The 20682-nt window shown below is 49.9% G+C and overlaps 2 protein-coding genes across 3 annotated transcripts; one reads left to right on the top strand and one right to left on the bottom strand.

The window, feature by feature from the left end:
• Nucleotides 1-629: 629 nt before the first annotated feature.
• On the bottom strand, nucleotides 630-14696 carry CCDC61 (coiled-coil domain containing 61). Of its 2 annotated transcripts, none has more exons than XM_081334779.1 (14): nucleotides 14644-14696; nucleotides 13196-13395; nucleotides 12169-12251; nucleotides 10928-11088; nucleotides 9975-10127; nucleotides 8978-9197; nucleotides 7828-7910; nucleotides 6681-6853; nucleotides 5834-5912; nucleotides 4917-5047; nucleotides 3378-3456; nucleotides 2740-2806; nucleotides 2509-2623; nucleotides 630-1638 (listed from the first exon to the last, which is right to left on the bottom strand). In XM_081334779.1, the coding sequence occupies exons 2-14, from the start codon at nucleotides 13347-13349 to the stop codon at nucleotides 1541-1543; spliced, it is 1596 nt and encodes a 531-aa protein (XP_081190905.1). In that variant the 5' UTR covers nucleotides 13350-13395; nucleotides 14644-14696; the 3' UTR covers nucleotides 630-1540. The 2 variants fall into 2 exon arrangements, with proteins under 2 accessions (XP_081190905.1, XP_081190906.1); XM_081334780.1 differs by having other exon boundaries at nucleotides 2551-2623.
• A 4697-nt stretch (nucleotides 14697-19393) lies between these two features.
• On the top strand, nucleotides 19394-19915 carry NANOS2 (nanos C2HC-type zinc finger 2; the record flags this gene model as incomplete). Its single annotated transcript, XM_081334322.1, has 1 exon — nucleotides 19394-19915. The coding sequence occupies one exon, from the start codon at nucleotides 19394-19396 to the stop codon at nucleotides 19913-19915; it is 522 nt and encodes a 173-aa protein (XP_081190448.1).
• Nucleotides 19916-20682: the final 767 nt, after the last annotated feature.

The raw sequence follows: 20682 nt of genomic DNA, 5'->3' as shown, positions 1-20682 counted from the left end.
GATTTAAACACGGAGGAGCCGGTGGTAATAGAACAAGATGCCATTTATGAGCAATTCCTATTGGAAGCGCCTTACAAGTAAAAAGCTAGTGCATCAGGAAATTTTTGAACTTAAAGTCTATCTGTGTTCAGCCTTGACAACTTTTAAGACTGGTGGACTTCAACTCCTAGAATTTGTCAGCCAGCCATGCTGGCTGAGGAATTCTGGGAGTTGAAGTCCTCTTAAAAGTTACCAAGGTTTGCACGCCCCTGCCTTAGCCCTTTCCTTGCCATGCAAGCTTTCTGTCGTACTTACACACTTGTGTGTTTTTCCAAGCAACATTCCTCTTTTCATGTGATCTGCTGTGGTATAACTTGTTTTTCCACTGTGGGACTTTTATTAACACACTCCTGCCTTCTTTCCAGCTGATTCCTGGGTTGATTTAAGCCCATCGGGGGTTTTTTGGTGGAAAAAAAACCCCTCTTCCAATAAAAGTTGTCTCTTTTGGGGTTTTTTGTGAATTGTCCAAATTTCCTAAGCACTAGGGACGATTTGGTGGATGAAACGAAACTAAATCACCACGCTGTGATCTGCTGGAATTCCGACATTTGGCAAAATGAGGGCTGAAGGTCATTCAATACGGCTTGGACTTTCAAGAAAGCATTTTTTAATAAATCTATAAAGCAGGATTTCATAGGAGAAAGAAACGGCAAACTGATCCCAAGACAGGGGTCCCCAACCTGCCACCCAGCCAAGAAGGAAGTTCTCTGGGGGTTGGAAGTCCGTACATGTTCGCTGGGGAATTCTGGGAATTGAGGTCCACAATCTTTCGAAGTTCATTAGCATGTTGGCTGGGGAATTCTGGGAGTCGAAATCAAAACATCATTGTGTTCCTCAGCATGACGGCTGGGGAATTCTGGGAGTTGAAATCCCCACATCTTAGGAGTAGCCCGGTTTCAGAAACACGGCTCTTTTAAGCCACGCAGAGTGAAAATCTCCTGCAATGAAGGTATGACACATCCCAGCGGGCCGCTGCCTATTTGCGCAAGTTGAGCCGTGCACACATGCACGTGCCTGCCAGCCCAACTCTCACGCAGCCCAGTTCCCCTCTTTCCTTCCCTCCAGCCGGGCCGCCAAGCCACAAAGGTTGATCTCCATTGCCTTAGGATGAAGAGACAGGATGGGAACTTGCAAGGAAGAAGAATAGCAAAATGCAGCAGGGGCCAATCGGGCTGCACGGCTGGCTGGCGAATTCTGGGCGTCCAAGTCCCCTTAGAAACACTGGCCCCAAAAGGGATTTGCCAGAGAAAAACCTTCTTAGGAAAGTTGGTCTTAAAAACCTTTAATGAAATCATTCTTAGGAAGGCTTTCAAAGCAGACATTTTGCACAACAGCCACCCCCGCCCACCCCCTTCCTCTCTGCCCTCCCGCTTGAGGCAGTCACCGTGGAAGGGCGAGGTGCAAGCAGGTCGCCAGAGTGGAGGGAAAGGACCTCGTCTAGATTTGGATCGGGTCTCGCTGGCGAGGAATCGCGCAGGCTCGGCTCCATCGCTCCCGGGCGCTACGTCTGGGTCTCCAGCTTATTCATGTACTCCTGCAGCGCCTGCAGGCGGGCGTCAATCTCAGAGAGATCCGCTGAGGGCTCCTCGTACAGGTTCTCTGTCAGATGGGACAGGAGGCAGGATCGTTCCCCAAACCATTCACGAGGCCAGCCGCCAGGAATACAAAAGGGCTTTTTCCTCAAAGGTGTCAGGCTCCAAAAATCTAAGAAATACCCCTCGAATTTCTTCAGCGTGGTTTCCCCTATTCTTCCTCACTTGGATGGCAATGACCATCCAGAGGACACCTGCCAGCTCCTGTGCCTAGAGCAGGGGTAGGCAACCTCGGCTCTTTTATGACTCGTGGACTTCAACACCCAGAATTCCTGAGCCAGCACGGCTTAGCTTGGAAACCTCTCTTTTTTCCCTCAGCGTGGCTGGCTCAGGAATTCTGGGAGTTGAAGTCATAAAGCGGCCTAGGCCAGGGATAGGCAACCTCGGCTCTTTTATGACTCATGGACTTCAACTCCCAGAATTCCTGAGCCAGCCAGTTTGGTCCAGTAAAGCACCAGGCTGTGAGTTCTAGTTCTGCCTTAGGCGTAAAAACCAGCTGGGTGACTTTGGGCCCATCACCAGGAGATGGTGAGTTCTAGTCCCACCTTAGGCACAAAAGCCAGGTGGGCGTCTTTGGGCCAATCACCAGGAAGTTGGGAGTTCTAGTCCCGCCTTAGGCACAAAAGCCAGGTGGGCGACTTTGGGCCAATCACCAGGAAGTTGGGAGTTCTAGTCCCGCCTTAGGCACGAAAGCCAGGTGGGCGACTTTGGGCCAGTCCTTCTCTCTCAGCCCAACTCACCTCAGAGGGCTGTTGGGAAAATAGGAGGAGGAAGATGTGTTAAATAAGTTTGTCGCCTTGAATTATTTGTAAAAATGAAGGGGAGATATAAATAAATAAAAATAAAACAGTAGCTTGACCCAGGGATGCCCACCCACCTGAGTTTTCCAAGATGTCCTCCGAGACGCCAGCAGTTTTACCTTTACCCCCAGCTTTGCCTGTATTCGGGGTGCTTGACAAACGTTTCTTGTGAGCGTTGTCCGCACGGGGACCCTGAACGGAGAACAAGAACCGCTGGGGTCACACGGTCTGTGCAGGACCCTCTGGCAGGGCGTTCCCTGAGCCCAAAGCCAGCTTCGGAAAGAGGAACCTTGGGGGGAATCACTCACCACCGTGGGGCCGTTCCAAGATGAAGAGCTGAAGGCTTTCCTGTTCCTGCCTAGTCGCTTCCTGCCTCTAAAAGGAAAATGGCACAATCCATCAGATGGGGTAACACCCGCGGTGAAATTGTAGACGTGTCATACCTTCATTGCAGGAGATTTTCACTCTACGTGGCTTAAAGAGCCGTGTTTCTGAAACCTGGCTACTCCTAAGATGTGGAGATTTCAACTCTCAGAATTCCCCAGCCGGCATGTTAGTGAATTTTAAAAGGTGTAGATTTTTAACTCCCAGAATTCCCCAGCCAGCATGCTGAGGAACATGATGATGTTTTGATTTCAACTCCCAGAATTCCCCAGCCAACACGCTAATGAACTTCGAAAGATGTGAACTTCAATTCCCAGTGAACACGTACGGACTTCCAACTCCCAGAGAACTTCCCTCTTGGCTGGCTGGGGAATTCTGGGGGTTGACGTCCACCCAGCTTAACGTCGCCAAGGTCGAGAAACATTGCTATTCTATACACAAGAACCGGCGAGGGAAAAGTTAAGGCTGTAACTTTAGTAAACACTTTGCCAGAATCAGCTTCGCAGACCCCCGTGTCCTCCCCCCCCATTGCAAGAAGCCCCATCTTCCCTCTGTACCTTACCTGGGTGCAACAGGTTCCGAATAATCTTCCATCTCACTCCCGGAGCTGGCCGAAGTCCGTTTGCTGCGGAAGCTTTCCACTGGAAAAAAAAGAGTGGCGTTTGGGGCAAGGACCCCCAAATCCCCCTCCAGGGGTGATTCTGCACTCGTGAGTCACCCAGGTCCCGCTGTGGTTGTTAAGTTGAAGAATATTCCCCATTTTCCCACCCCCCAGCATTCATTAAGTGAATGCCATAGTTGTTAAACAAAGTAGTGGCTCAAGATAGGCATGGTTTTGCCAAAAATCAGAAGTAAATGTTGAGGGTTTGTTTGTTTTTTAATTGTTTAATTGCTTAATTAATTAATTGTTTAATTGTTTTTAATTGTTTGTTTTTTAATTGTTGGGGCAATTAAGCTGACTTTGTAATAATGCCGCTTGGGGTGTGTGTGAAAGCCCTAATAAGCAGGCATATACATAGAATGAAGGCTACTGCTAAGCTTGTAAGCTGCCCTGAGTCTTCGGAGAAGGGCGGGATATAAATGAAATAAAAATAAAAATAAATAAAATAAAAATTCGGTCAAGCGACTTTGGGATGCTGCAAATGGCTATAACGGCCGCTCTGTTGCTGAGCAGATAACCCGGGGGGGGGGGGCAGTCAACCACTGAACCATTGAATCTGAGTTGTCAGTACCCTCCTAGCTGGCTCCGTCAGAACAGTCGCCAAGCAATCATAATTTGAGGACTGCCTGTAACTGGATAGCTTCTACGAGTGCCCGACGTGTCCTGCTTATTCAAACAGTCACTGGCAGACTGGGGACCTTGGAGTCCTAGTGGACAATCCCTTCAAACATAAAGGGGGGTGCGGAAGCAGCAAAAAAAGCTAACATAAAGGCATGGAATCAAAACCATGTGAAGTATCAGTACCACTTTATAAAACCCTAGTGAGGCCACACCTGGAATACTGCAGCCAATTTTGGTCACCGTATCACAAAAAGGATGTTGAGACTTTGGAAAAAGCGCAGAGAAGAGCAACTAAGAGGGTTAAAGGCCAGGAGACTAAAACATGTGAAGAATGGTTGCAGGATTTGAGGTATGGCTAGTCGAGAAAAGGAGGACTGGGGGGGGGGGGACATGATAGCCCTATTCCAGTATCTGAGGGGCTGCCCCAAAGAGGAGGGGGTCAAGCTATTCTCCAAAGCGCCTGAAGGCTAGACAAGAAACAACGGATGGAAACTCATCAAGGACAGAAGCAACCTGGAATTAAGGAGAAATTGGGACTATTAACCAGTGGAATGACTTGTCACCAAAAGTTGTGGGTGCTCCGTCGCTGGAGGTTTTTAAGAAGAGGCTGGAGATCCATTTGTCTCAAATTGTGTAGGGTCTCCTCCTTGAGCAGGGGGTTAGACTAGAAGACCTCCAAGGTCCCTTCCAGCTCTATTCTGATTCTGATTCTCTGCCGTTCCCCTCTCGAGTACGGAGAGTTCAAGGGCCTGATCTGGGCACCCACCAATCTTTGCACCCTGGTGCCGCCGCAGAATAAAGGCAAAGCACCTGGCATACCTGAAGAGCTGCGGCCGCGTGGCTTGCTAAGGCTGCTCCCGCCAGGGATGACCGAGTGGCCCCTGAGCTGAGTGTGGTGGTACCAGCCACTGGGTGGGGTGTCTCCTAAGGCCCGATGGAGATTCCGCTGGCTGGAAAGGAAGAGCGGAAATGGAATCATCGCCTTTTCGGCTCCAGGTGGCTCAGTGGGTTAGGACGCTGAGCTTGTTGATCAGAAGGTTGGCAGTTTGGCGAGTCAAATCCCGAGTGCCGCGTAACAGAGTGAGCGCCTGTCACTCGTCCCAGCTTCTGCCAACCTAGCAGTTCGAAAGCACGTAAAAATGCAAGTAGAAAAATAGGGACCGCCACGGTGGGAAGGTAACAGCGTTCTGTGTGCCTTTGGCGTCTAGTCATGCCGGCCACATGACCACGGAGACGTCCTCGGACAAGCGCTGGCTCTTCGGCTTTGAAACGGAGATGAGCACCGGCCCCTAGAGTCGGAAACGACTAGCACGCACGTGCGGGGGAACCTTTACCTTTTATCAGACAAGGCATAGAGCCGGCCGGCATGATTATCTGAATGTCCTTGTTTTTAATCGACATGTTTTAATATTATTATGCTCTCTCAAAACCTCCCAGAGTCACAGGTGTAGCTGGGAGGTGTAGAAATTTGACAAATAAAGTAATATATGGCTAGGCACCCCCCGGCATTTTTTTTTAAAATTGCCAAACATCACCACTGACCCAAAAGATGGTCCACTGCTGCCCTGACCAAGCTAACCCCCCCCAACAGCTGATTTGTGCGCCAGCCGTTCATTTGAGGCTTGCAATCGTTTTTAAATCAGCAACGTGGCCCTTGGCCTCCTGGTTTAGTGGTCATTTAGGCCATGTCTGGGCAGCAATCCGCTTCCTGGATTGGAGAAGGGGAGTCCACTCACTTTTTCTGTTCGATCTCCTTTTGCTTCCGCTCCTTGGCCTTCACGAAGGCTGTGGGATCAAAGCGAGGGGCCCGGATACCTGCCGTTGGAAAAGAGGGAGAGCGACGGACTTGTAAGGAATTTATTTTGGCTATAGGAGTGAATTTCCCAAGGGAACCTTTTTTCTTTTTTTTAAACAGCCTGAGCTAAAAAAAAATGTCCCTACAAGACTTAAGTGCTTATTGGAAAGTGGGACTGGCTACTTCCTAGCACAGAGGTGTCCAAAGATGGATTAGACAGACAGCAAACCTCACTCCCTTCTAGACTGGTGATATAACCTAGTTAGGTCGTGAAACCTAGTTAGGTCGTGGCAAGGAAGCCACCCAGCTCAGAGAGCTCCCAGGACCCCGCAGTCCTCTTCCTCCTCCTCCCCTCCACAAACCCCATTCCCTTTTAGCCCTGATGATGTTACCTAGTTGGATTAAGGAAACCACCCAGCTCAGAGAGCACCGAGGACCTCTCATTTCAACCCTGAGCTACGAAGCTTCTCTTCCTACATCTATTAGCAGAGTGTTGGTCAATTTACAGTAAATCAGCAGGGAGGTTCAGCCCCCAAATGCTTTAATAAAGCATTTGCCAGCAAGTTCAGAAATTCCCTTTTTCAGCAAAGAATAAAAAGAGCTTCTAGTCCCTATCGTTAAAGAAAGCAGCTTGGAGTAAGAGCAGAATATCTTGGAAGCAAAACCAAGAGGAAATTCACACTGGCGACAGGACTGCACTTCTGGCCATTCCCTCCCCAGATCGAGCGGCAATCAGCAATGTTTATTTATAGATTAATCGCAAAGGCAACCAATTTTCTTTGCCCCACCTGTCGGAGAAGGAGACTGCCTGGAGAGGCGTCCCTGGCTCCCGCTGCGCCCGTCTCTGGATGAGGACCGCTGCCGGCTGCTTCGCCAGGGCACGCTGCGGTCCTGTGAATTGGACCGTTCCTCCGAGGCGGAGCGACGGCCATCTCGCTTTGTGACGCCAGTCCGATTCAGGCTGGGATGAGACAAATGGCGGAGAGGGGTTTCAGAGAGAAGATCCAGTGGGGGCAACATACCCGGGGAAAGGGGAGACGGGAAGTGCTCAAGTTAGGAAAAAGTGGGCACCCTCTTTGCCCAAATGGCAAGCACTGGGATTTCGGTTTAGGTCGCTGCGGTTGTAAATTGAGTCACGTGACCTGATCTGACTTTAGGACCACTGTTACAATGGTCGTAAAGCGAGGCGTCATGACCACTAATGGTTAATTGCTTGTTAGGTGAACCGATGCTAGCCAATGGGCGTATCTTTGCCAGAAACCAGCCACAAAAGCGGGAAACGGGCAAAAGACATCGCAAATCCCTGTTGTCAACGCTGCAAAACATCGACGTTCTTGCTTTGACCACAGATGGAAATGCAGCCATTTTCCCTCGATTGCTTTCAGAGTTAGTTGATGCTGGAAGGGGGTGTGTGGCTGAGAGTCCAGCTAGTCGTAAGCGTAGCCACTCAGCTGTGGGAACCCAAGGTCATCAGGCCCAGAGTTGATAAAGAGTTTTGGCGGGCTTTGGGGAGGAAGCCCGAGCTTCAAGCTAATTGGGGAATGTGATTTATGACTGTTAATTGGAGGAGAGAACTGCACTTTGTGACTTTGTATCGAGGGGAGGGGAATTAGTTTTTGGTTTCAGACTATGTAGTGCCGATACTTTGTTTCTCGAAATATTCTTTAAGGTAAACAAGTTCTTTTGAAGGGTTTCCTCAGTCGGAGCCATGACATTTCTCTTATGACTGAGGTCGTAAATGTGATCCCGTTGCCGAGGGCCCAAAACGGGATCCTGTGACCGGGGGGGGGGGGGGAAGAGAGAGAAATGGCTGGATGTGGCAGTCACAGCTCTGAGGAAGAGTTGCAAGTGACCTTTTTTTTTTTGAGTCCATGGCTAGCTTTGATCGGTTGTTAAGTGAGGACCACCTGCCTGGGATTGGCTGAGGGAACCCACCCCTTTTTGTACAAAGCCAGCTCGTTGGTCAGGCTCTTCACCCGGATCCGGAGGCTTCTCTCGGTCGCCTTCACTTCCGCAAGCTGTGGGATCAGAAAGAGGGAGCCAAGGCAGAGTTGTGTTGGATACAACACAAACGACAATCAATTCTACAGGTTGCTAAAGCCAGGAGCTGCTAAAAATAGGGGTTTTCCCCCGCTTCCAATACATTTGTAGCCCCTCCGAGGTTTGGGGCTCGCCTCTCTGCCCTCTGCAGGCCCCCAACTCTGCCAGTGGATCAGGCTGGGGTTTACTTTAGGCCTCAACTTGCAACCGTCCGCTCAGTGACTGTTCAGAGTTATGATGGCACTACACAGTGGCTTGTACTCTTTTTTCACACTTGCAACTGTTTGAGCATCCCCACGGTCATGTGATCAAGATTCAGAGGCTTGGCAATTGGCTCATATTTATGTCGGTTGCAGCGTCCACTTTTGCAGGGGGGGGGAGTCAAGGGGGGAAGCCAGATTCAATTAACCACCGGGTTACCACCTTAACAACTGCAGTGATTCGCTTAACGTCCATGGCAAGGAAGGTCATAAAAAAGGACCAAAACACACTTAAGAACTGTCTCGCTTAACGACAGAAATTTGGGGCTTACCTGTGGTTGTTATGTCAAGCACCACCTGTAACTCAAGGTGGCGAACATACCTACTGCGCTCTCCTCCTAGTTTCCCTACAACACCACCCCTGTAAGGTGGGTTGGGCTGAGAGAGAGTCACCCAGAGTCACCCAGCCGGCTTTCGTGACTGAAGCGGGACTAGAACTCACCGTCTCCCGCTTTCTAGTCTGGTGCCTTAACCACTAGATCAGAGGCCCCCAACCTTTGGGGCACCAGGGTCCACCGGTTCCGTGGAGAGAGGTTTTTCCACGGACCGGAGGGCGCGTGGTTTTGTGCGCTGCCTGCATCCCGCGGATGGGGCTTTGCTTGTTTGCGCGGCCCGGTTGTTGGCAGGCCGCGGCCCAGTACCGGTCCATGGCCCGGGGGTTGCACTAGATCACAACCCCACCGCAACCTGAGACAGTGGTGAAAATACACAATCCTCAGAACTTGGACCCCTGGTGATAAATAGCATTTCCCCCCCCCCGAGGGGCTCCCAGGCCTTCTGCCCACCTCGTCCGCCAGCTGGCGGCTCTCCTGCAGGCGCCTGGCGGCCAGGCGCTGGTGCTTGGCCCGCTCCTTGCTCAGCTGCTCCTCCAGAGTCTGCACCACTTTCTTCAAGATCTTCACCTCCTTCAAGCCGCTGCCCGTGGCGCTCGCCGGCTGGAGCTCCTCCCGGCAGTTCAGCAGCAGCGACTCCATCAGCTGCTTCTCCTCCAGCGCGCGCTGCAGCCTGCGGGGGGGGGGGGGAGTTGGCAGGGGGCGAGAGAGGCCGGCTTGCAAGACACCCCCCCCAAACTCCAGCCATCCGCCGCCCAAGGGAAGCTTTTGCGCAACGACAGGCAGCCCTCCACTTACGGCCACAACGCAGCCCCAAATTTCAAGCGAGACATTTGTGACGTGGATTTTGTCCCGTTTTACAACCTTGGAGCAAATCGCTGCCATTGTTAAGTCGGTAACAACATGGCTGTTAAGTGAATCTGGCTCCCCCTGCCCCCCGTGGACTTTGCCTGTCAGGAGGTCCAAAAAGGGGATCGTGTGACTCCGGGGACGCTGCCACCGTCATAAATATGAGTCAGTTGCTAAGAGTCTGAGTTCTGGTTACGCGACCGTGGGGATGCCGCAACGGTCGTTAAGTGTGAAAAACGGTCACAACTCACGTATTTTAGGGCAATGCTAACTTCGAACAGTCACTGGCTGAAAGGCTGTAATGGGAGGACTAACAATACTAGCAATTCACTTAACAGCCGTGGCAAGCCAGGTTGTGAAATGGCGCAAAACTCAACAACTGCCTCGCTTAACACGGGAAATTTTAAGTTCAAATCTGGCTGTTAAGACGACTGCCTGTCCAAGTTTTAATTGAATTTAATTGCTCTCAGCAATTTAACTCCTGGCTCTTAAATGCTCAGGCCTCCAGCCCCCCCACGGATTCCGAGGACAGTCCCTGGATCCCTGCCCCATCTCTGGATCCAAATCCTGCCCCCCCACCCCCCTTTTTGCTCTCACTCACTCCTCCCGAAGACGACGGATCTCGAGGTCCCGGAAGTCCTTGCCTGGCTTAGCCTTCAACATAGCCAATTCTTCTTTAAGTTCCCGAATCACTTTCTGTAGAACGACCGGATCCGGCTTTCCGACGTAGGGCAGGGGTAGTGGGTAATGGATCCTGTCAGGAATCAAGACAACAGGCCGCAAGTCAAAAATTACGGAAGACGGGAACAAAAATGAGAGTCAAAACAGCTCATCCGCTCCTCAACACCCCACGGGAGATCCCAAATCCAGCCGCCATCTTGAATTTCTGACAATATCTTGTGGGCCACTATGGCAATGCGATGACCTGTGGACTTCAACTCCCAGAATTCATGGCTGGCTCAGGAATTCTGGGAGTTGAAGTCCACAGGTCGTCAAGTTGTCATATAGGCAAGTCCCCGACTGACCAGTTCATTTAGTGACTGTTCAAAGTCACAATGGTCCTGGGGGAAAAAAAGACTTATGACCGTTTTCACACTTAGGACCTTTGCGGCATCCCCGTGATTAAAATTCAGATTGCTTGCCAACCGGTTCATACTTGCAACCGTGGCCATGTCCCAAGGTCACGTGATCCACCTTCTGACAAGCAAAATCGATGGGGGAAGCCAGAGTCGCTTAACAACCGGGTCAGCTGCAGTGATTCACTTAACAACTGTGGCAAGAAACGTCATAAAATGGGGCAAAGCTCACTTAACAAATGCCTCACTTAACGACCCAAATTTTGGACTCAACTGTGGTCGAGGATTACCTGTAATTACCCACTCCTGGCAGCGAAGCCACAACTGGCTGGAGTTCCCCTGAATTTTGACTTGAGTGTCCCCCAAATTTTCCACCCTCACCCCCGAATACCTAAGTCAGCAACACGGAGGAGCCTTGAAATACCGATTAGTCAAGCTCTTGGCCCCAATTCTGGGTCTCCCCCCCCCCCGAACCTGCCTGTCAAATTCCACCGAGTAAATCAGGATGAGGTAACGCTTGGAGTTCAAGGGGGAGGCTTTGGAGGCCGAGGGGTGTCGGGGTCCCACGCCAATCTTCCTGTTCCGCAGCGCCTCCAGGTCTGCGTAGGTGAGGAGATCCAGCGTTACAGACTCGCTGCTCTGTTTAAGGGGGCAAAGAAAGAGACAGCCCCAGATTGTACCCAGAATCGTTCACACAAACAGCTTTTGGACTCCGAAGACTCGTGACTAAGCCATGGAAGAGCCTCTTCGCAGGTCAGGGTTGAAGTGAGGGGTCCTTGCTGCTCTCTGAGCTTGCAGACGTTTCATGACCCAACTAAGGAACACCTTCAGTGCTAGGGGGGGGGGAGTTGTGAAGGGCAGGAGGAGGAGGACTGTGGGTCTTTCGTGCTGACTTTGATTCTTTTCTTGCAGATGTTTCACTACCTAACTAGGTAGAATTATCAGTGCTATAAGAGGGGGGGGTTATGGGGGGGAGCAGGAGGAGGAGGAGACTGTGGGGTCCTCTCTGAGCTCGGTGATTTCCTTGCAGACATTTCATGACCCAACTTGGTAACGTCATCGGTGCTAGCAGTAGCATTGATGTTGTTACCTAGTTTGGGTCAGGAAATGTTTGCAAAAAAATCATGCAAGCTCAGAGAGTCTCAAAGACCCTTCATTCGTTACTAAATCAACAGAGGCAGTCCTCGACTTACAACAGTTCATTTAGTGACCATTTGAAGTTTCAATAGCACTGAAAAAAGCGACTTCCGTTCACTTTTCAGATGACCGTTGAAGCCTCCCCCGCGGTCACCTGATCAAAATTCGGACGCTTGGCAACTGACTCACATTTACGACAGTCGCAGCGTCCCGAGGGGATGTCACGTGATCCCCTTTGGCAACCTTCCGACAAGCAAAATCAACTGGGGAAGCTGGATTCGTTTAACAACCGTGTGACTCACTTAACAACTTCAGGGATTCGCTTAACAACTGTGGCCAAAAAAGTCGTCAAATGGGTCAAAATTCACTTCCCAAACGTTTAACTTGGACACAGAGATCCTGGGCTCAGTCGCGATCGTACGTCGAGCACCGCCGGTACTTGTGTAAGAAACCAAACCGAGGACTGGCCAGTCCCGGCCTTGGATCAATTTCCGGGCCAAGCCGGAATCTGAATTTAGGCACAAACGATGGTGGCCACACACACACACACACACAGACACAGGAAGCCGATCTGTGCCTCACCTGGGCCAGGGCCGACTCCAGCATGCTGCAGAAGATCCCAAATTGCTTGAAATTCCCCGTCTTGTGGGTGAGGTCTTCGATAACTGCGGGAGGGGAGGACGGGAAATGAGAAATCTGAGTTTCTGCAGAGATGGCTGCCTTTCACGAACGGGAGGCTGGCAGTCCGACCTTCGCTCATTTCGCCGGGACCTGAAAACTTGGCTCTTCGATCTATTTGGTCCAGACTGTGGGGTTGTTAATTTAACTGGGTTTTAGATTTACTCTTGGGGCTTGAATTTAATTTGTTTTGTTTTTATTTTTGTATTCATGGTTTTAACTGCCCTGTAAACCGCCCTGAGTCCTATGGGAATAGGGCGGTATACAAATCCAATAAAATAAATAAATAAATAACTCCAGGGTCCTGGCAAGGACGGGCCTGCCACCCCCAGGTCAGAAAGATCCCGGAGGGGAGGATTACAGGTGGTTCTTGATTTACAACAGTTCATTTAGTGACCATTCAAAGTTACAACGGCACAGAAAAAAAGAGATCTGGGACCCTTTCCCCCCACTTACGACCGTTGTTCGCATCCCCAGGATCACGTGATCAAAAATCAGATGCTTGGCAGCTGACTCACATTTATGACGGTCGCAGTGTTCTGGGGGAGGTCGCGCGATCCCCTTTTGCGACAGTCTTATAAGCAAAGGGTCACTTAATGACCGCCTGATTTACTTAACAACTGCACCGAATCGCTTAGCAATGGTGGCAGAAAAAGGATTGCAAAACAGGGCAAAACTCACTTAACAGCGGGCCTTAACCAGGAAAATTTTGGGCTGAACTGTGGTCCTAAACTGAGGACAGCAGTGGTGGTTTTCCTTAACTTCCAAAGGGCTTAGGAGGGTAGGGGTCTTTCCTGACCATCGTGCTCCAAAATGACCAGGCAAATTTACCTCCCCAAAAGGACTTGGGGGGGGCCCTTCCTCCCAGAGGCTCTTCCCCACCGTCACCCCACTGTCCCCCTCCCTCGCCTGATGCCCCCCCGAGACTCACAAGGAGCGTCAAACTCCCCCCGCCACTGGTCGGTGGTGAGCCGGTCCTCCACCTCCACTTCTAGCAGGCTGCCTTCCGTCGTCATCCGAACGACGTGCTCCACTCCGCGGAAAACATAGTCGACTTGCAGGCCGCAGTCGCTCCGCTTGGCCATGGCGGGACCGAAGACTCACCGCCACTTCTCAAAACGAGCCTGTCGCCTGGCACAGGAGAGGGGGGATGTTTCTACCGACAGGCAAAAGGGGGCAAGAACCTTCCGACGTGCGTCACGGGGTCTCCCTCTGGCCTCCAGGAGGAGGTCTTGAAGAAGAGACTGGACAACGATTTGTCTGAAATGGGACAGGGTCTCCTGCTTGAGCACGGGGCCGGACTAGAAGACCTCCAAGGAATTGATGGCCGACCCAGGTGGGAGTCAGGCTGTGTGGGATGATGAGCTATGTAGTCCAGATGCCCAGCCAGCCAGTCTGCATTTGCCTGCTTTCTCATCGCCCCCCTCCCTAAACTAGCCACCCCCTTACTGAATCCCCTTACACACACACGCGCGCGTAGAGGTGAAAGGTAGAGCTTCTTGGATGAATCCAACATTTGGGTTCGCACAATGGGGTTAGCCAGGCTACTGAACTGACCCACTTTCTTGGTTTGCCCAGGGATATTGAAACCCACCTAGCGGGCAAAGGTTTGGCTGGGGGGGATGAAGGAGGGAGCCCCAATCCAGCCTCCATCCGTCTCCACCAGCCAAACCTTCGCCCACTAAGTGGGCTTCAATATCCCTGGGCAAACCAAGAATGTGGGTCAGTTCAGTAGCCTGGCTAACCCCATTGTGGGAACCCAAATGTTGGATTCATCCAAGAAGCTCTGCCTTTCACCTCTACGTGTGTGTGTGTGTGTGTGTGTGTGTGTGTGTGTGTGTGTGTGTGTGTGTAAGGGGATTCAGTAAGGGGGTGGCTAGTTTAGGGAGGGGGGCGATGAGAAAGCAGGCAAATGCAGACTGGCTGGCTGGGCATCTGGACTACCTAGCCCATCATCCCACACAGCCTGACTCCCACCTGGGTCGGCCATCAGTTCCCATCATCCACCCCCCCACACACACACCTTCAGCAAGGACCATCTGGCGTCCAGGTACCCGGGCAGCCGGACCCCAAGGAAGACTTGGGTGTGGGTCGGACTACACTCCCCATCCTCCCCAGCCACAAGCGCTGGACGGGAGGCGCCTGCCGGAACAGCCTGGCGTCTTCGGCGAGGGTCCCAAACAAACCGCCCCCCCCCGCGCCGACCCAGCACAAGAGGCTGCCTGGGGATGATGGGGTGTGTAGTCCTCAACATCCCGCGAGCGCCCGGCCGGGCAAGATTGAAGGCAACGGAGGAAGGAAAACGGGGGGAGGCAGCCCGAGGAAGGATGGGGAGTCCGGGGGGGTGCAAGACGAGCCCCCCCCCCGAAAACAAGTTACCTGCGCGCCGGCCCACCTCAACTGCCGCCTCGGAGAAGAGGCTCCGCCCTCGCCCCTCCATTGGTGTCTGAGTCAACCGATGACGCGCCCTCATTGGCTCCGGGCAACGTCAATCATCCTCCCCCGTTCGTGTGATGCCTCGCTGCCCGTCAATCAAAAGAATAGGGCCCGCCCGCTTGCGAAGCCCCGCCGTTTGTTCGGTTCGTTTCTTGAAGAGCCGCCCTATCGGCAAGGCGGGAGGCGGCAACTCCTCCCTGATTCGCCCCTTGAGAACCCCGCCCAGAACCCGCCCTTTTGCGCGCCTATTGGAGACTCAGCCGGTCAATCTTGGGGTCGGCATTCCTGCAGCAGGAGCGGAGAAAGGATTGGAAAAAACTATGCCGCTTTAGCGACACCTAGCGGCTGTTCGGGGCGAAGCGCAGCGACCGCGCTGAAAATGCGGCGTTTCAGATAGAGAGTTGGCGGGTTCGAGACTCGCTTGCGCCGACTGTAACGCACGCAAAGGGCACGTGTTGCAAAAACCGAAAGCAAAATTGCTTTCTTGCCTTAGTTAATGCACGATTTTTTTTTTACTATGAATGCCCTTACCCTCCAGTTTCCAAATAGTTTCTTAATTGGCATGTGGAGTTCCATGTATTGGTTGGTATTTCATAGACTAGCAATTTTAAGAATTCTACATTGCAAGATGGGGGACCCTTCTGATTTCGGGGGACAAATTCCATAATGGGAATTTTCTTATGCATACAGTCAAATGTAGTGAATGGCCAATCAATAAATGTAAGTATTCTGTTAATATTTAAGTAAATAATTCAGCATACAAGAGAGATGAAGCCTTTAAGAGGCAGCTTGGTACATTTCTCCTTTGCAAGATTTAATATTTCCTGTCTGGATTTCCAGAAATTGCTTGTTTCTATTCCAAGCCTTGCAAGGTATCAAAAGAAGATTGCTTCAGCTCACAAACTTGACTATTAAAAAATAAAGAGCCAGAAGTTGCAGGAGTTTCAATAAAGTCAGATTCTTGAAGAAAATGAGAGCATCCATGATCATGAGGATGCTGCAAAGGTTGTAACTGTGAAAAGCGGTCATAAGACACATTTTTCAGTGCCAGTATAAAATAATAATAATAATAACAATAACAATAATAATAATAATAATAATAATAATAATAATAATAATAATAATGAGATATCTGTTTGATACCTAGGATGCTGGCAGCAACCCGTGTCAACCATTAGTGCCAGTCAATTTGAGTGTTCAGTTGACTGAGTTTCATGTATAATAATAATAATAATAAAGTTTAATAATAATAAAGTAATAAAATAATAAAGGTACAGAATCACAGAGTTGGAAGGGACCTTGGAGGTCATCTAGTCCAACCCCCTGCTCAAGCAGGAAAGCCTATACCATTTCAGACAAATGGCTGGGCATTCTCTTCTTAAAAACTTCCAGTGTTGGAGCACTGGAGGCAGGTTGTTCCACTAGTTACCGGTAATTGTCCTCAGTGTTAGGAAATTCCTCCTTAGTTCCAGGTTGCTTCTCTCCTTGATTAGTTTCCATCCGTTGCTTCTTGTCCTGCCTTCAGGCGCTTTGGAGAATAGCTTGACTGCCTCTTCTTTGGGGCAGCCCCTGAGATATTGGAACACTGCTATCATGTCACCCCTCACCCTTCTCTTCGTTAGACTAAACATACCCAATTCCAGCAATCGTTCCCTATATGTTTTAGCCTCCAGCCCCCCAATCATCTTTGATGCTCTTCTCTGCACTCAGGATTTCAACATCTTTTTTACATCGTGGTGACCAAAACTGGATGCAGGATTCCAAGTGTAGCCTTCCCAGGCACTTTGAACTAAATGCACTGTTGTAAGTTGTGGACTCTCTATAATTTGATTGGGAAGAAGAGAGTGAAGATGGCTTTTCAGAGTCTTTCTTTAATGGTACAAGTAGAATAGAATAGAGCTGGAAGTGATCTTAGAGGTCTTCTAGTCCAGCCCCCTGCTCAAGCAGGAGAACCTATACCAGGGGTAGGCAACCTTGGCTCTTTGATGACTCGTGGACTTCAACTCCCAGAATTCCTGAGCCAGCCATGCTGAGGGGAAAGGGAGAGGTTTCCAAGCTGAGCCATGCTGGCTCAGGAATTCTGGGAGTTGAAGTCCACAAGTCATGAAAGGGCCATGGTTCCCCCATGCTGGCTCAGGAATTCTGGGAGTTGAAGTCCACGAGCCAAGGTTGCCTACCCCTGACCTATACCATCTCAGACAAGTGACAGTCTCTTCTTAAAAACTTCTAGTGATGGAGCGCCCACGAATTCTGGTGGCCAGCTGTTCCACTGGTTAATTGTCCTCACTGTTAGGAAGTTTCTCCTTAATTCCAGGTTGCTTCTCTCCTTGATCAGTTTCCAAACATTGTTTCTTGTTCTGCCCTCTGCTGCTTTGGAGAATAGTTTGACCCCCTCTTCTTTGTAGCAGCCCCTCAAATACTGGAATGCTGTTATCCACACCCCCCCCCCTGTTTCTTATTTTCTTTAGACAAGCCAAACCCAAGTCCTGGAGCTGTTCTTCATATGTTTTAGTCTCTAGGCCTTGGATCAGCTTCGTTGCTCTTCTCTGAACTTTTGCTTCAGTTTGCTTCTTTGAAGTAGTTGTTGCTTCCGTTTGACAAGATCAAAGTCTCTGGGTGAGGAACACTCAAGAAAACTGTTTAGAAAAAAAACCCAGTGTGTTTCTCTTCGGTTTTTTGGGAACCTGAGAATTAGGTTCTGTGCATTGACCATCAGTCCTAGAGGTTTCTCGAAGCCAACTTTGGCCCATCCAGGCTAGAAGGGAAAGCTTGCTGTATGTCCACATGCTTCCTCGAGTTGGTGGATGGTCTTCATAGGATTAACCAATTTTAATCTCACTTTTAGCTCCCTTGGGGGCGTCTGGGCTAACCTGGCAACCAGCTGAAAGAGGAGCCTGGTTAAAGAGAGTGTGAAATAGTGTCCAAGAGCTAAGATCAATAAAGTATAGTATGATGGACTATTACAGTATTTTCCAACCTTGACAACCTGCAGATGTGTGGACTTCGACTCCCAGAATTTCACCCATTCCTGCTTGTCCAGGAACTCTACTTAGGCTTCAGAGTGGACTCAGAGACAGTTGATCAGTTGAGATTTAGCAATGGGACGTCACAAGCTTGTGCTTTGTGTCCCATTCCCCTCTCTCCCTCGTGGGAACAAAGATGAGTGGTGGTGATGGATCAGAACAAGGGGCCTAGCCACGCCATACGTATTCTTGTGGACATTCAGAAGAGGACTTTCCTTATCTCTTGATGTTCCGCCAAGCTCTCTGGCGTGGAGTGGCTTTGATCAGCTTCTCAGCTGAAGCCTCCTGTGCCCATACCTGGACAAGAACAGGTTAGCCTTCTGGCAGATGTACCTCTCTGGGCAGCTTTGATCTGCCAAGCACAAGGTGGAGGCCTTAGATGGGGAAAATGTCCACCCATTCATCCCAGAACTGGAAGAGGCTCTCAGGATAAGATCTGCACATCTCCCTGAAGTTCTACCACCTCTGGCAGCTTTTAGCTTGTTCCCCTGGATGCAGTTCAAAGTCGACTTTTTGCTGGAGGTCCATCTCGAGCGGGTTCTTTACCTGTTTCCATGCGTATCTCAAGACTTAGATGTCATGTGGACGGTGGGATTCTAAGGACTGCCTTTTATGGACTCACCTCCAGAGAGGCCTTTACAATTTTTTGCTTCTGACCTTCAGGAACAGGTGAAATCTTTTTCCAGGCCCTTTAAGGCCCACCGATCTGTGTTTCATCCATCTTTTGTGGTTGACTGATGCACCATCATCACGTCCTGATCACCATAAGCCAGCTAAGAAAAACTATGGCTTTTGAACACGGTAGGTGCATCCATGTCAGCCACGTGCTTTCCTAAATACAACTGTAGGCGTGGCAGATATTGGCCTCTGGCCTCTTATGAGGTCTTTGCAGAGTCCTTGATGCAATCTGAGCTTGGTAGTTTTCTTGCAGATGTTTCATGATCCAACTAAGTAACATCTTCAGTGCTAGAAGGAAAAGGGGGTTGAGGAGTGGAGGAGAAGGAAAAGTAGGGGGGAGGAGGAGGACTGTGGGGTCCTGGTTGCTCTCTAAGTTTGGTGGTTTTCTTGCAGACATGACCCAACCAGTTAACATCATGGGTGCACTGCTAGCCAGCAATTCCTCTTAAAATAAAAATATCCATGAATCTGACCCCCTTTTTTGCTTTATGAAACTTGACAGGGGAAACCTCATCAATTTCCAGCCACAGTTGGCAAATGGTTCTCCGCCATACCATCCTTGGCGCATTATCTAAAACAGAAATGGAAGCCAAATTTTACATTGGAGCCAAGGGCAATTTGCAGCTTTTGTGCCCAGGGTTGGCCAATGCCTAAGCTCACATTGCAATCAAAAAAAGGGGGTGGGGGTGGGGGGTGGGAGAAGGAAAAGGGATGAACTTTTTCCTTGGCAGGTCAAGGGATCTTTGCAGAAGACCTTTCAGTGTCTCCATGTGGTCAGGTTCAATTCCAGAAAGGTAAAGGGAGGGAAGATCCAGATGGAGACATTTAAGGAGTTGTTTTCCCAGGCCATTTAAATTTCAGACTCCACCTCTTCAGAACAGTTATTAACATTGTTTAAATTGCAGTTTAATATCTCTCTCTGTGTGTATGTGAGTGTGTCCCGTGCTCATTCAGAGAGGTGTGCCTGGCTGGGACTGATTCCACTGGTCACCATGCTCTCCACTTCATCCCAGTCTTCTCCAGCGTGTGTTCCGAGGCCCAAGGGCACCCAAGGGCGCTTTTTTGACCAGTGGAAGGATTATTTGAACCTTTCCAAAGTCGTGATGGAGATTGTTGAGGAACGGAAGAAGCCTCCTCCTCCTCCTCCTCCTCCTCAGAAAGACCGCTTGAAACTCATCATTCTGCATCGGGGGAAGGGCAGCGACAACAGCAAGACCCGCAGTTCCAAGAAGGGCACCTGCAAAAGAGACCCCCAGCCCGTTCCACCCACCCAGCAAGGGGTTTGCAACTTCTGCAAGCACAATGGGGAGTCCAAGAAGGTCTATTCTTCTCACGCCTTGAAGAGAGCTGATGGTGTGGTGGTCTGCCCCATTCTACGCAATTACACCTGCCCGCTTTGTGGGGCCACCGCCGACAAGGCCCACACGCTGAAGTACTGTCCCCACAATAAGGCGAAGCAATGCTTGTACCGCAGAAGCGGGCGCAACTCGGCCGGACGCCTGATCAAGAGATAAAAGTGTGACACCCACAAGGGGAGCCCGCCCTCCCCAATCTGTGCCGTGGAAAAGCGGAAGAGAGAGAGAGAGAGAGAGAGAGGGAAAAAAAGAAAGAAAAGTTAAACGCCGGGAGAGTGGATGGAGAGAAGGAAAGGCACCACCTAAGATTTGGAAGGAAAGAAAGATACCAAGCAGTAAATTGGGTTTCCCCCATTTGCAGTTCTTCAAAAATCATAGTTGCAAAAGAGGTGACTTTGCATGACTTTATTTTATATATATATATATATATATATATATGATGGATGAGACCAAACTTTGTTTTGAAAAAAGAGGAAGATTTGTCTATTTCAACTGCACCAGAATTCAGTTTTGGATAGAAACACGCAGGACTCTGTTTTCCAAAATTAAACCTGTAAGTTCAGAAGTCTTTTTTGTTTGTTTGTGATTGTCCTGAATTATGTGCAAAGGAAGTTGCCGTTTGTCTTAAATTAACCATGATAAAAAGGAAAATAGGTGGTGAGCTTCGTTCCTTTTCTTGAAGTGTTCCTGACTGGCCCACTTAGACAAGTTGAGACACTTTGAGCAGTATTTATTATCTGGGTTTGCAATGTGTAAGTTTATTATGATTATTGTTTTAAAACTAGTAACATGTTGACGTTTAATAAACAGTGTTTGTTCATGATTGCACCAAATCACTGCTTCACTTTCTTTGCTTTTAATCCCTGTCTTGAATTTTCCTGGGTTGTCATGCGATGCTTAAATCTTCCCTCCAGATTTAATGTTGA

This window comes from Vipera berus, assembly GCF_964194415.1.
Source record: "Vipera berus genome assembly, chromosome: 9".
In the NCBI taxonomy this organism is placed as follows: domain Eukaryota; kingdom Metazoa; phylum Chordata; class Lepidosauria; order Squamata; family Viperidae; genus Vipera; species Vipera berus.
The sequence above is the reverse complement of the archived record's forward strand: the minus strand, read 5'-3'. Positions and strand labels throughout refer to the sequence as shown.